The sequence below is a fragment of the Myxine glutinosa genome, chromosome 6 (genome assembly GCF_964187855.1).
Source record: "Myxine glutinosa chromosome 6, kmMyxGlut1.1, whole genome shotgun sequence".
In the NCBI taxonomy this organism is placed as follows: Eukaryota; Metazoa; Chordata; class Myxini; order Myxiniformes; family Myxinidae; genus Myxine; species Myxine glutinosa.
This window is the reverse complement of record NC_136266.1, coordinates 53,894,595-53,906,756: the sequence shown is the minus strand read 5'-3', so window position 1 is coordinate 53,906,756 and position 12,162 is coordinate 53,894,595. Positions and strand designations below refer to the sequence as shown.

At 48.1% G+C, this 12,162-nt stretch overlaps 2 protein-coding genes across 2 annotated transcripts in view; one reads left to right on the top strand and one right to left on the bottom strand.

Annotated features, from left to right (window-relative positions):
• Window positions 1-12,162, bottom strand: part of HECTD1 (HECT domain E3 ubiquitin protein ligase 1) — a 99,632-nt gene that overhangs the window by 26,257 nt on the left and 61,213 nt on the right. The window contains exons 29-30 of the mRNA XM_068120024.2: window positions 5,253-5,307; window positions 2,087-2,315 (exon numbers count right to left, since the gene is read on the bottom strand). Coding sequence (XP_067976125.1) covers window positions 2,087-2,315; window positions 5,253-5,307 — 284 coding nt within the window. The remainder of the gene's footprint in view (window positions 1-2,086; window positions 2,316-5,252; window positions 5,308-12,162) is intronic.
• Window positions 11,231-12,162, top strand: part of HEMK2 (HemK methyltransferase 2, ETF1 glutamine and histone H4 lysine) — an 88,213-nt gene continuing 87,281 nt past the window's right edge. Inside the window, exon 1 of the mRNA XM_078779844.1 lies at window positions 11,231-11,532. Coding sequence (XP_078635970.1) covers window positions 11,236-11,532 — 297 coding nt within the window. The 5' untranslated portion in view covers window positions 11,231-11,235. The remainder of the gene's footprint in view (window positions 11,533-12,162) is intronic.

The window sequence follows — 12,162 nt, the reverse complement described above, 5'->3', positions numbered from 1 at the left end:
ATTTTTGCCAACCTCCCTCTCCAAGCGACGCCATTACGCAACCCTACAGTCGGTGCCTCATGGCTCTCCAAATTTGTTACGCGCCTTTGTTAGCAGCGTTCACTGCATTAGCGCTCACCCCAGCCGTCATAAGCCATGCAGTTAGGCCCGAGAAAGGGGGCGGAACGCCGAGAAGGTGTGGCCACGTTATCCAGTCATCAAAGGCGTGGCCGGTAAGCCCTCACCAGCCAACCAGGGCTGAAGGAACATCACCGACGGGCGTGGCTTTTTGGCTCGCGGAGTGATCGCTGGTCCAGTTATATAAGCGCGAACGCAAAGCCCTTACAGAGGACTCGCGTGCACACGGCAGTGATCAAAGAACTTACTTATTGAGGAAGGCGCTTTATGAACTTATTTATCAGGAGAGCGCGCTGATCACAGGACTGATCAGGAGAGCGCGCCTTTGTGAAACCTATGACATATACGGCGCGCTTGATTGGTTGAAGACCCTGCGCAAAGAACTTGCCAGCGAGCGCATTTGCATTGGACAATTGGGAGAGCGCATCTTATCAAAGGAGGACTTTAGAGAGAGGGCATGTGGCACAAGTGTGCACGAATTACGTACGCAGCGTACCAGCTTCCCCACGCTATACAACTGTCCGGTCACGTTCAACCATACGCGGAGCTGCCTGCTGGGTTTCGCCGCTGGACTGGAGCCTGGATGAGCCGGTGACCTTCCATCCTACCAGCTACAATCCCCGTGTGAGTGTGTATGTTTGTCTGGGGTATTAAGAGTAAGACTGTTTTTAAGGCTGCCCTGTGTTCTGCTTCTTCCTCTTCCTATCCTGTACATTCTTTCGTTTCCTCTTCTCCTTCTTGTAAATAATTAATAAACCTATCTGTGTTCTTCCTACCTTCTGGTTTCCTCTCCATCCGATCGCATCTGTCCTTTCTATCATTGGGTAAACGTGGCACAATTGAGACCGCTAGAATCGGGTTTAGTCCTATTGTTAACGGCTCGGATCGCGGATTGCTATCCGCTCGGCATTTTCCATCTTATTCGTGGTTCGAGCGGGAGTTATTTCCCTGCTTTACGGTCGGGTTAGTAATTAGGTATTTGGGACTAAATTGACCAATCACCCTACCTAATACCGACCGGAAGGAGCGTTGTAACTTCTAAGGACTCGGGTTGGCCAGACAAAAAGACCAGAGGATTAAACCCCCCTTGGTAAGTGGAGCGCCGACGTCCGAGATCCGTAACAATATATATATATAAAATTACAATGCTATTTAAGGTACCGGTCAGCAAGTTATCTCACGTAAAGTCCACAAAGTTCTCGTCTGTGTTGCTATGAAACAGCTGAAGCAGCTCGGAGTCGGCAAGTGTGGGGGTGGGTGGGCGTTCAGGTACCTTGTACGGCAAGGACTTGTAATGGTATGGACGATTTCATGGAATGATATAAAAGTCTGCTGGGTATTTATACATTTCTAATGGATGGGAAGCTTGGCTTCTGGTCGTATTGGTACCGGAAACCATGCTGTTTTTTTTAAAACACATCGGCACAGTAAACTTTAATTAATACAACAACCTTTTCTTCTTAAGATATTCATTTTAATGTCCATTGGTTATTTACCGCATTTGAAAATGAAAAGGACCGTTTGTTGGCCCTTGCCAACAAAGTCGTGTTGGATGCTGGAAATCGAGATCACGTATCTATAGGGAATATAGAGATCAAAATATAGAGATCGCGATCACGTATCTATCATATCATGATCGTGTATCATGGAGAGAAAAGCTCTGGTGTTCAGTTACCAAGCAGCTAGCTAGCACCCACCAAGCCAACCGTTCCTTGGCAACAGTTTCAAATGTAGTGCTTGCTCAAGTGCTCAAGTCACTTGGCGAGCACTCTACAACAAACTTGGTAACTGAACACTCCCCTGACATGAAGGGTATGTCTTAAATTTTCATAGAGCACATTTTTTACATTAAAAAAAATCATTAATCATTTGTGATTAATGATTTTCAATGGTTTTCAGAAGTAAAGAAAAAAAATTGCATTTGGGTTCCCCCTTAAAAGTGCATGTTATGACAGATGAGCACACATACCACCAGAAAATCCATTTGAAGACATCAGATGGCTGCTTATGGCATGCAGTAGTCTAAGAAGTTGCAGAACATCCTCCACGGAACACATATTTTGACCACTACCAGCCCTGGCCTGTGGTTGTTCGAAGGGCAAATTTAGAATCGGAGAAGGAAAAGGATGGGAGAATTGTGAGCCGCCGCTTGGTTTGTGCATGGACGGGCACATCTTCGACCTCCAACCACCATATTCCTAAAGAATAAAGAAAAGTCAAAATAAATGCACAACGCAATATTTGGAAATTAGTCCAGCTCGTAACTTCACAAAGAAAACCAACATAGAGACGTTTTGGAGCCAGTTGCGCTCTGGATTCCATGCAGTTGTAAGGAGACGCTTAAACAAAGATGAATGAAACAGGACTTATTTAGAATGTTGGCATTACAAAACCAATTATTTAGTTACACCTTACATACTTCACATGAATGACCTGAAACCTATAAAGATTGAAAAAAAAAAAATCTTTTTTTTTAGTCATTACAATACAAATAAATCTGCAAATACACAAAATCAACAGTTCATCAAAATGGGTCAACACAATGTCCAGATACTAAAACTAGCCAGAGCAGCAATCACACTGATAAAACATTAAGATGCCACATAAAGCATGATCAAGTTGATGGTGCAGTTAACAGTACAAGCAGTTGCAACTCCAATTTATAATGAAAGTGCATGATCGACTTGATGATTCATGAAGCAATTGAGGCAACTGCAATTATTTACCATGAAGGTATTATTCGTCTCTGTACTTCATGCAAGTGGTACGTTTGGATTTACATCAGTCACACCACGAGGAACACTTCCACTTGCTGCTGGTATCACCAGCAAAATAAACGGCACAACAGGAGGTAAGCCTCGCAGAAACAAAGTGCCCCAACTAAGGATGCTACAAAGAGCTGAGTTGGGCTCAACTGAAGCCGAAACTCCAATGAAGGACAACCTTCCGAGTGTGTTCTCATGTGGAAGGGAATGCCTGTTGGGGCACAACTCAATTCCAAGAGATCCCAACAAAGCAACTTCATCATCTCTCTCCTTTCTCTATCTGTCTATGTCCTCTTCATCTCATCTGCTTCAAGCATCAAACAAGGTGTGTGACAGGAATGCCCTTACCTCTCAAGGGCCAATCATACAGCTGACCATGCCCCCCCCCCTCCCCCCTCCCCAAGGACTGAACCTCCCCGGCCTAGCATCGACAGTCACGTAAAAAAGTAAGTACACCCCATGTAAAGTTGACTTTTTCAACATATTTCAACATAGATATTTGATCTTCATTTCAACAATATTGATAGATAAAGGTGATATAATATAACAAATATCATGAAACATTTACATTTTGAAGTCCATTGTATAATTTAAATAAACATAAATGCAAATTTCACATGTGGAAAAAGTACACCCCTACATTTATCACCACTTCAAATACCGAAAATTAGAATCAGGTGCACCAGCTCAGGTGCAAATGATTAGAACATCATTGGAGAGTATCTTGGAGGAATCTCTCACTTAAACCTCAGACATTTAGTTTGGTTTGCTCTTTGTGGTTGAAGTGTGCAGCATCACCATGCCTAGATCAAAAGAGCTCACTGAGGACTTCAGAAAGAAGGTTATAGATGCCTACGAGTCTGGGAAGGGATTTAAAAAGATCTCCAAACAATTTGAAATCGATCATTCGACTGTCTGGGATATCATCTACAAGTGGAGAAGATTCCAAACAACTGCCAACTTGTTCAGGACAGGCCGCCCCAGCAAGTTCACCCCGAGAGCAGACCGCAAGATGCTGAAAGAAGTCTCTAAGAACCCCAGAATATCATCACGGGACCTACAGGTAGCTCCTGCCACTGTTGATGTCAAAGTGCACGAGTCTACCATTAGAAAGAGGCTGCACAAATTTGATCTGCATGGGAGGTGTGCCAGGAGGAAACCTTTGCTGTCCAGAAAGAACATCAGGGCAAGACTAAAGTTTGCCAATGAACACCGAGGCAAAGACCAGCACTTCTGGAACAATGTGCTCTGGACAGATGAGTCAAAAGTAGAGCTATTTGGCCACAGTACCAAAATTTGGCCACAGTACCACAGTACCAACCATAATATTTCCACCACATGTTTGGCAAAAACCAAAGACAGCATTTGACCACAAGAACATGATACCAACTGTAAAGCATGATGGTGGAAATATTATGGTTTGGGGCAGCTTTGCTGCATCAGGGCCTGGGCAGCTCACCATTACAGAATCCACTATGAATTCTTCATTGTGCCAGAGGGTGCTTGAGGATAATGTGAGGACATCTGTCGGAAAGTTGAAGCTCAACCGAAGGTGGACCTTGCAACATGACAATGACCCTAAAGATACCAGTAAATCCACCAAGGAATGGCTGAAAAGAAAGAAAGAGGGTTCTGGAATGGCCAAGTCAAAGCCCGGATCTAAATCTTAGAGATGTTGAGGGGATTTGAAACGAGCTGTGCATGCAAGAAACCCCTCAAACATCGCACAGCTGAAATAATTCTGCATGGAGGAGTGGGCAAAAATTTCTCCCAGTCGATGTCAGAGACTGGTAGACAGTTCTAAGAAACACCTACTTGAGGTTGTTTCTGCCAAAGGTGGTAATACCACCTATTAGAGCCAAGGGTGTACTTATATTTTCCACATGCGAAATTTGCATTTATGTTTATTTAAATTATACAATGGACTACAAAATGTAAATGTTGCACAATATTTGTTATATTATATCACCTTTATCTATCAATATTGTTGAAATGAAGATCAAATAGCTGTATGTTGAAATATGTTGAAAAAGTCAAAACTTTACATGGGGTGTACTTACTTTTTCACGTGACTGTACTTGCATGAGCAAATCTTTGCTCCATGAAGACTGTTGCTGATATTCATGGTGAGAGTTTTGTTCCATGCCATGTTAAGTTTGTACTATGATTTTCAACAGAGTTCACACTTTTCTCATAACTTAACATAACAAATGCTAAACAATTATATGACAAAACAATACTAATCAAATTATACATCTCATAGCAAGTAGTTAAATAGATCAATCCAATCCATAAAAACAAAACTTCATCATGAAGTAGAAATTCTCATAATATTTAAAGGTTAACTGTATGGCACAAAATAGTACTTACCATTACTTCTTCTTCTTCCTCTTTTTCAGATGTGTTCATTTCACTGTAGACAATACTAAACCAAAAAAAAAAAAGCAAAGCAAATAGATCACCATTTCATCCAATCAAGGCCCTAAGGTTCATGGCACTGTTACAATAACATAACTGTTACAACACGACTGAAATGCCAAGTCGAGATCAACATAACTGTTACAACTCTACCAGCCATACATATTGTTGCGAATATGGAATTTGGCCTCCATATCCGCTTGTAAATATTCCCCTATTTTCTCCAATACTCCCCAACTTTCCCCAATCCCCCATTCCCTAGTCCCATTGCATGTAAATAACAATCAGTAGAGCCGACCTTCCCCTTCTTCCCCCATTAAATGTCGTGCCCAGGTCCACCGCACCACACGTAGACAACTTTCGGACATCTTCCTAGTTATTCTTAATCTATGTCAGTTAAGGCCTCATTTCCATTAATTAGGACTCTTCGTTGCACCAGAATGTGATTATATGGCATCAGTAGTGAGTTTAGGACCTTTCCCATACCTCCTTCCATCTTCTTCCCCAACAATTACAACAACAACAGAGGAGATGGCGGCGGAGCGGGGGAGGATGCGTCCTCCCACCGGCTCGATTAGCTCCAGACCATGCGCTCCACGGGGTTACCACGAAGGGGCTCCTTGTCAGCTCCTCGTCAAGGGCGGAGCCTGGTAAACCCCCCCGCACGCACCCAATGAGAAGCAACGTGCCGATTCCACGAGGCGGAGCTAACGAGCCGAGGGCGTGTCACTCCCCGCCGGATATACGCGGCCCCGCGCCGGATGTGACGTGAGATGCGCCTGAACTACGGAGAGCAGAGGAAGCCACCGCCACCCCCAGCGCGACGATACCTCCCCGCATCTTTGGACCGGACCGGACCGTACTGGACCCTGCTTTGAGCCAAGAGTGCACCTTGAGCCATCGATACCCGCTGTCCTTTTCATCAACCCCCGTGTGAGTCAGCCTTGTCCCGTTTGTCTGTCGTCTGTCCGGGGTTAATATAAGAGTGTGTCTAAGTGCTTGTCTTTCTATGCTGTCCCTCTTGTAGTTGTAATCTAACCTTCCGCCTTAATATAACCTCCTCCGGAGGTCTTGAGAACTGAACCCCTGGTGTCGTATTGTGTTATTGTAATCCAGCCGGGTGTCTTCTTTTTCTTATTGAGCCAGCATCGCGCGGCTTCGTCAACGTTCGAGTACAATCGGGTAATTTGTGCGGACACGACGGCCATTCCGCTCGGCCCACCTTAACATCAAAGTCGTGTCAGTAACAATTGGTGTCGAGGAGTGAGATTCGGACCCGGGACTAAATTAGTTAGGCCCAAATTTTGGGAGGGAAAATCGAGCCGGAGCGCGGTTACTGCGCTCGACGAAATTATAACAGCAAAATTTGGATTGGTGTTACGAAACTCGAATTTTGAAAGTCGCGCTATGGCGGATCAAGACGGCTGGGGTCCGGTAGGGGAGAGTGAAGCAGGGTCGGTCCAGGACCAAATTGAGGGACGCGAGGAGAGCGAAGCAGTGAGGGCGGCAGGGTCGCAAAATAGCGTTGTCACGCACGAGGTGGCCACGGCGTCCACGCCCGCGGCAGCGCCCCTGGTGGATTCGAACCTTTTCCTCCTGCAAATGAGGGCCCTTATGGAACAAATGGTGGGAATGAGGGCTGATAGTGAGCGGTTGGGAAACCAAATGGGGGTAATGGGGAACCGGATGGATGCTCAGAGTGAGCAATTGGGGGTAATGGGGAACCGGATGGATGCTCAGGGTGAGCGATTGGAGGGCCAAATGGGGGTAATGAGGGACGAAGCGAGGGGTACCAGTGAGGGATTAGACAATAATTTTAAGGGATTAGACAATAATTTTAAGGGATTAGACATGAAATTTGGGAAATTAGACGATAGATTAGGGGAAATACAGGAGGGGTTAACGGGGGTAGAAAACAGAATGGCCGCTCAAGAGAATCAAATGGAAGGGATGCAAAAAGGGTTAGAGGGGTTAGAAAACACCATGGAAGGCAAATTGAGGGACATGAGGGACCAAGCGGAAAGGGAAGTTAACCAAATGGGGCAGCAGATAGAGGGGGTCAGAATGGGGGTAGAAACCAAACTGGATGCTCACAGGGAGGAAATGGAGCAGATGAGGGTGGCATCTGGGCAGGAGATGCAAGTGATGGGAGAAGAGATCAGAAGAGGTGTGAGTGAGGAGGTCGGAGGAGTGCGCGAGGAGGTGAGGCACTGTGAGGAGCACATGGAAAAGGAGGTGAGAAAGGGGACTGTAAAGTTACAAGGGGGCATAGAGGACCTGACGCAGGAGGTGGAGCAGCTGACGGTGGGACAGACGGAGTTAGTGGAGCAGGTTCAAAGGAACACTGCGGTATTAGGAGGTTTAAAGGCGACACAAAAAGAAATTAAAAACGACTTGATAGCGACACAGAGGCAATGTCAGATGGTACGTGAGGGACTGACAACGAGGTTGGACGAGGTGGTAGAGGTAATGGAGACGAAGGACCGGCAGGTGAGGACGCACATGGAAACGGTCAAGGTAGCCTTGGAGGACGAGCTTGAGGAGACGTACCGGGGAATAAAAGAGGTGAGGCACAAATTAGAAGAAGTGGAAGAAGGGGTGAGCGAAATTAAGAAGCGACGGAGAGGGGATAACAAGGAGATAAAAGAGGAGATAAAAGAATTGGTCCAAAGTCTGTGTTTGGATCGTGATGTGCTCATTAACCGGATGAGGGATTCGCAGGTGATGGAGGAGAAGCGAAGAGGAAGAGGACCCGGTGTAAGTGGTGACCAATATGGTCGTGCGTATGAAGCGCCAGGGGATTTAATAAGCTTGGGGGTCGAGATAGACCCGGGTGTTCGTGAGAGGCCGTTGGTGAAGTGTGCGACAGGTCTGGTGTGCGAAAGAGGAGGTGTGCGAGAAAGTCCGACTCTGGGGTGTGTGAGGAAAAAGTGCACGCCAAGGAGTGAGGGTGCTGGCGAGAGTGAGTCGGTCGTAGCGCGTGTGCGAGGGAGTACATGGAAGCGCGGTGTGGTGAGTGTTACAGAGGGTGTGACGGGAGAGTGTGCGCGAGAAAGGTGTGTAACGGACAGGTGCCTGAGGAAAGAGTGCGCTGTCAAAGGCAAGGAAGAATGCACACCTGTGGGGAGTGTTACAGAGGGTGTAACGCAAGAGTGTGCGCGAGAAAGGTGTGTGACGGACAGGTGCATGAGGAAAGAGTGCGCTGTCAGAAGTAAGGAAGAGTGTCCACCTGTGGTGAGTGTTACAGAGGGCGTAACGGGAGAGTGTGCGCGAGAAAGGTGTGTAACGGACAGGTGCATGAGGAAAGAGTGCGCTGTCAGAAGTAAGGAAGAGTGTCCACCTGTGGTGAGTGTTACAGAGGGTGTAACGGGAGAGTGTGCGCGAGAAAGGTGTGTGATGGACAGGTACATGAGGAAAGAGTGCGCTGTCAAGAGTAAGGGTGAGTGCGCTGTCAGGAATGGAGGTGAAAGTAGTGAGAGTGACATGGAGCGTGAGTTAGTTGTGACAGGTGAGCGAGGATGTACACCTGGGATGGAAGGATGCACACCTGGAATGGTAGAGCGTGAGTGGGAATGCACGCTGGAGTTGGTGGTGAGGCACGTGGTTGGGTGTGCGAATGAGAGCACACCTGTGATTGTCACAGAGGAGGTGACCGAGGAGGGGGCGCGAAGAGGTGTATTGGTGAGGTGTGCGAGCGACGAATGTGTGCCAAAGTGTTCGGTGGTCAGGTGTGTGACCAAGGCTGTGAATGGAATGAGTGTACCTGGGTGTGTAAGGAAAGGTACGAGGAGCATGGGCACGGCTGGATGTGTGAGCAAGGAACGGGCTGCGGGGTGTAAGCGTCCAGGTGAAGCATCGACGTTACACGGGTTAGAGGTTAGAGCGACTTTTAGCCGAAGCAGGCCCTCGGTGCGTGCCGGGCCTCGCTTTGAACGGCCGCGTCCAGGCTCCACTAGGCGGAGCTGGCAGCCCGATAGAAAGGGTCGTCATGGCGACCACTTTTTGGTGAGACGTGCCGGCAGGTCGAGATCGGGGCATTGGATGGCTCCGTGCCGAGATGGTGCGTGGGATCTCGGCCCGGGTAAACCTCCTTCCCTGCACCGAATGCGGGACGCACCCAGCCGCTGGCACAGAACAACCAGCATCCATTGCTTGGCTTTACGAAGCCGGGCTTTGGACAGGAATTGGCGCACCGAGAGGCATTATTGAGTAGACTGGGTGATGAGGTTAGTGTTTTGGACCCAAAATTGGAGAAAAACAAAATTTGATGATAGGCAAGGGATTGGCAGTAGTGATTGGCAGATGATGGGTAGTGATTGGCAAATTTTTGATTTGTTGAAATTTGATGTGCAAAATTGGTAGTGAGAGACCCCCGATGTGGAGGGATGGCATCCTTGCCCCCCTTCCCATGGTGGGGCAAAGGAGCAATAGCTTATGGGGTGTATGGCAGTGAAAACTAGCCCGGGTGGGTTAGGATATTGTGTGTAGGGATCTAGAGAAGATGACCTTAGGTAACGTTAAGGTTAGTTAGTGACTGATACCTGTAGTGGGGACGCAGGTAGCTTAGTGTGGATTATAATGACGTGGGAGCGCAATAGTTTAAAGGGACGACTGGGAAGCGCAAGTTTCAGGAGGGAGTAGTTAGCTGAGATGATGCCGTGTGTGTGAGGATGGAACAGGTGTGATTGCACAGGTGTGCAACTGGACAGGTGTGTGGAGCAGTGTATGAGTAGTGAGTGTGTGGATCAGCGCGAATGCGCTTGGGGAGAGAAGGGTGCAGGTGGCACCAGGTGTGAGAGCACAGGTGTGCAGGTACAGGTGTGTGGAGAGAGTTGGAGTGAGTGGTACGGAGTGGTGTGCATGGTGCGAAGGTGTGGATGGGGGAAGAGTGGACCCCTTTCACGAGCACCCGGGGCGGGTAGTGTAAGTGTTAGGTAGAGGGTGCAGGTAAATTGTGGTTGGATATTGGCATTTGTGGTGCGGTTGCAGAATGGTGTTGTGAATGGGTGCATTAGTGTTGTGGAAATGGCTGGGCGTGTAGCCTGTTAGTGTGTGTAGTTGGTTGGGCACTCCACCACTGTGAGGATGTCGGCCAGGTGAGGCCGCAGGTGGGCTCTGGGAGCCAGTAGTTGTGAGTGGGTGCCTGAGGATCCCGGGTGTGGATCGGGCAGCCCAGTGCCAGAGAGGGCACGGAGTGGGGAGAGAGCCAGAGGGCCTTCCCCAGGTAGTTAGGTTAGGGTAAGGAGCAGGTAAGCTCGGAGGCAACCGCAGTGGTGGAGGTGTGCAGGTGGGTAGACCCACTGGGAGAGATACACGCCGCAGCCCAGAAATTGTGCGAGGGCACCGGGAGATGAATCGGGGGAGTGAGACCCCAAATTGAAGAGCACCACAGTTTGGCCAATGGGAATTGGTTTTTAGAACCCATAGTGTAAGAGGGCCAATGGTTTGGCCGGAGAGAGACCCCGGGTAGTGTAAAGTTGTTAAAGTCATTTAGGAAATAGTTAGGATTGATGAACCTGTCGCACCATACGCAGCCACTTACCTGTGGTGATGATGATGACTCCACACCTGTGTTTTCTTTGTTTTGTTGCAGGAGATGAATTGCTGTTGGATTTGTGAGACGCATCACGACGTGGATGAGACATTGGGGTGATTCCATCTCTCCCTCCCTAGGAGGGACTGATGATGAATTGGTAATGGCAAATTTTGATGTGCAGTTGAAAATGGCAAATTTGATTGGTTAGGAGGGAGAGAAGACGAATTTGGTTTATGGGAGGAACGGGGAAGACAGTAGGGATGTTTGTTGATTTGTAAAGTAGATGTTTATGGGTAGTGTTGTGTTGTGTGGATACAGTAAGGGGTAAGGGAGGGGCCATGTAGGTTACCTGGTGGGGGGGGGCGTACGATAGGAACGTACCTGTCTCACCTGGTTCCCATGTGCCCCCAGTGTGCATCACCTTACATTGCGTGCACTTTTGCGCCCTTACCACCTTACTCACTTGTTTCTTCTTTTGTCTCCCACCTCCGAGGATCTGGCTTTGGGGTAGAGAGAGAGGAGAGAGAGGTGCTGGCTGCGCAGTTGTGGGCCTGCACTTTCGCTGTTTGCTGCCGGGATCGATACACCATATGGACCGCAATGTTTGTGGCCACCCACAATGGACCGCAGTTCGTTTGCGGCCAAGCACCACCCGGGGATGGACCTATGGGTCAACGTGGCACCTATGCCATAAAGGTGAACCACTGTTAATTAACACCAAGTGCACCACAAGAAGAGCAAGAGACACCTGCAGGGTTAGGGGTTGTCGAATTTATTTTTATTCCAATGAACAATGGTGACTGCACCGATTGGTGGTGGGGTGGTGCTGTTGATGCTCGGGAAGGGTGCTCTGCACGTTATTAAAGGCCGTCGGCCACAGAGCACTCGTGGGTTGGTGTATCGATGTTGGCAAGCGCGCTCTCTCTCTATGCATAACATCTGCATGTGTCCCTCCAAAAACAGGTCCTGGATCGTAGTGTAAATAGCAGCGTAGTCTTGTAAATAATGCTCCCTACCGGCTGTATGTTTAGTTTGAGAATTCTTTCCGGATTCGGTTATCCTGTGGGTGTGTTTCTGTGAGGAGAAGGGTGCAACGTCGCAGGGGGACATATTTACTCATTTGTGAATATCTGTAAAACTGTCGCACTCAGGGTAGAGTTAATAGTAGAGGGAACTACATTGCGTGCCACACTAAAGTAGGTAAAAATTTATCGGGTCGGGACGCCCCGAGGGTAGAGAAGGGTGCAATGTTGCGAATATGGAATTTGGCCTCCATATCCGCTTGTAAATATTCCCCTATTTTCTCCAATACTCCCCAACTTTCCC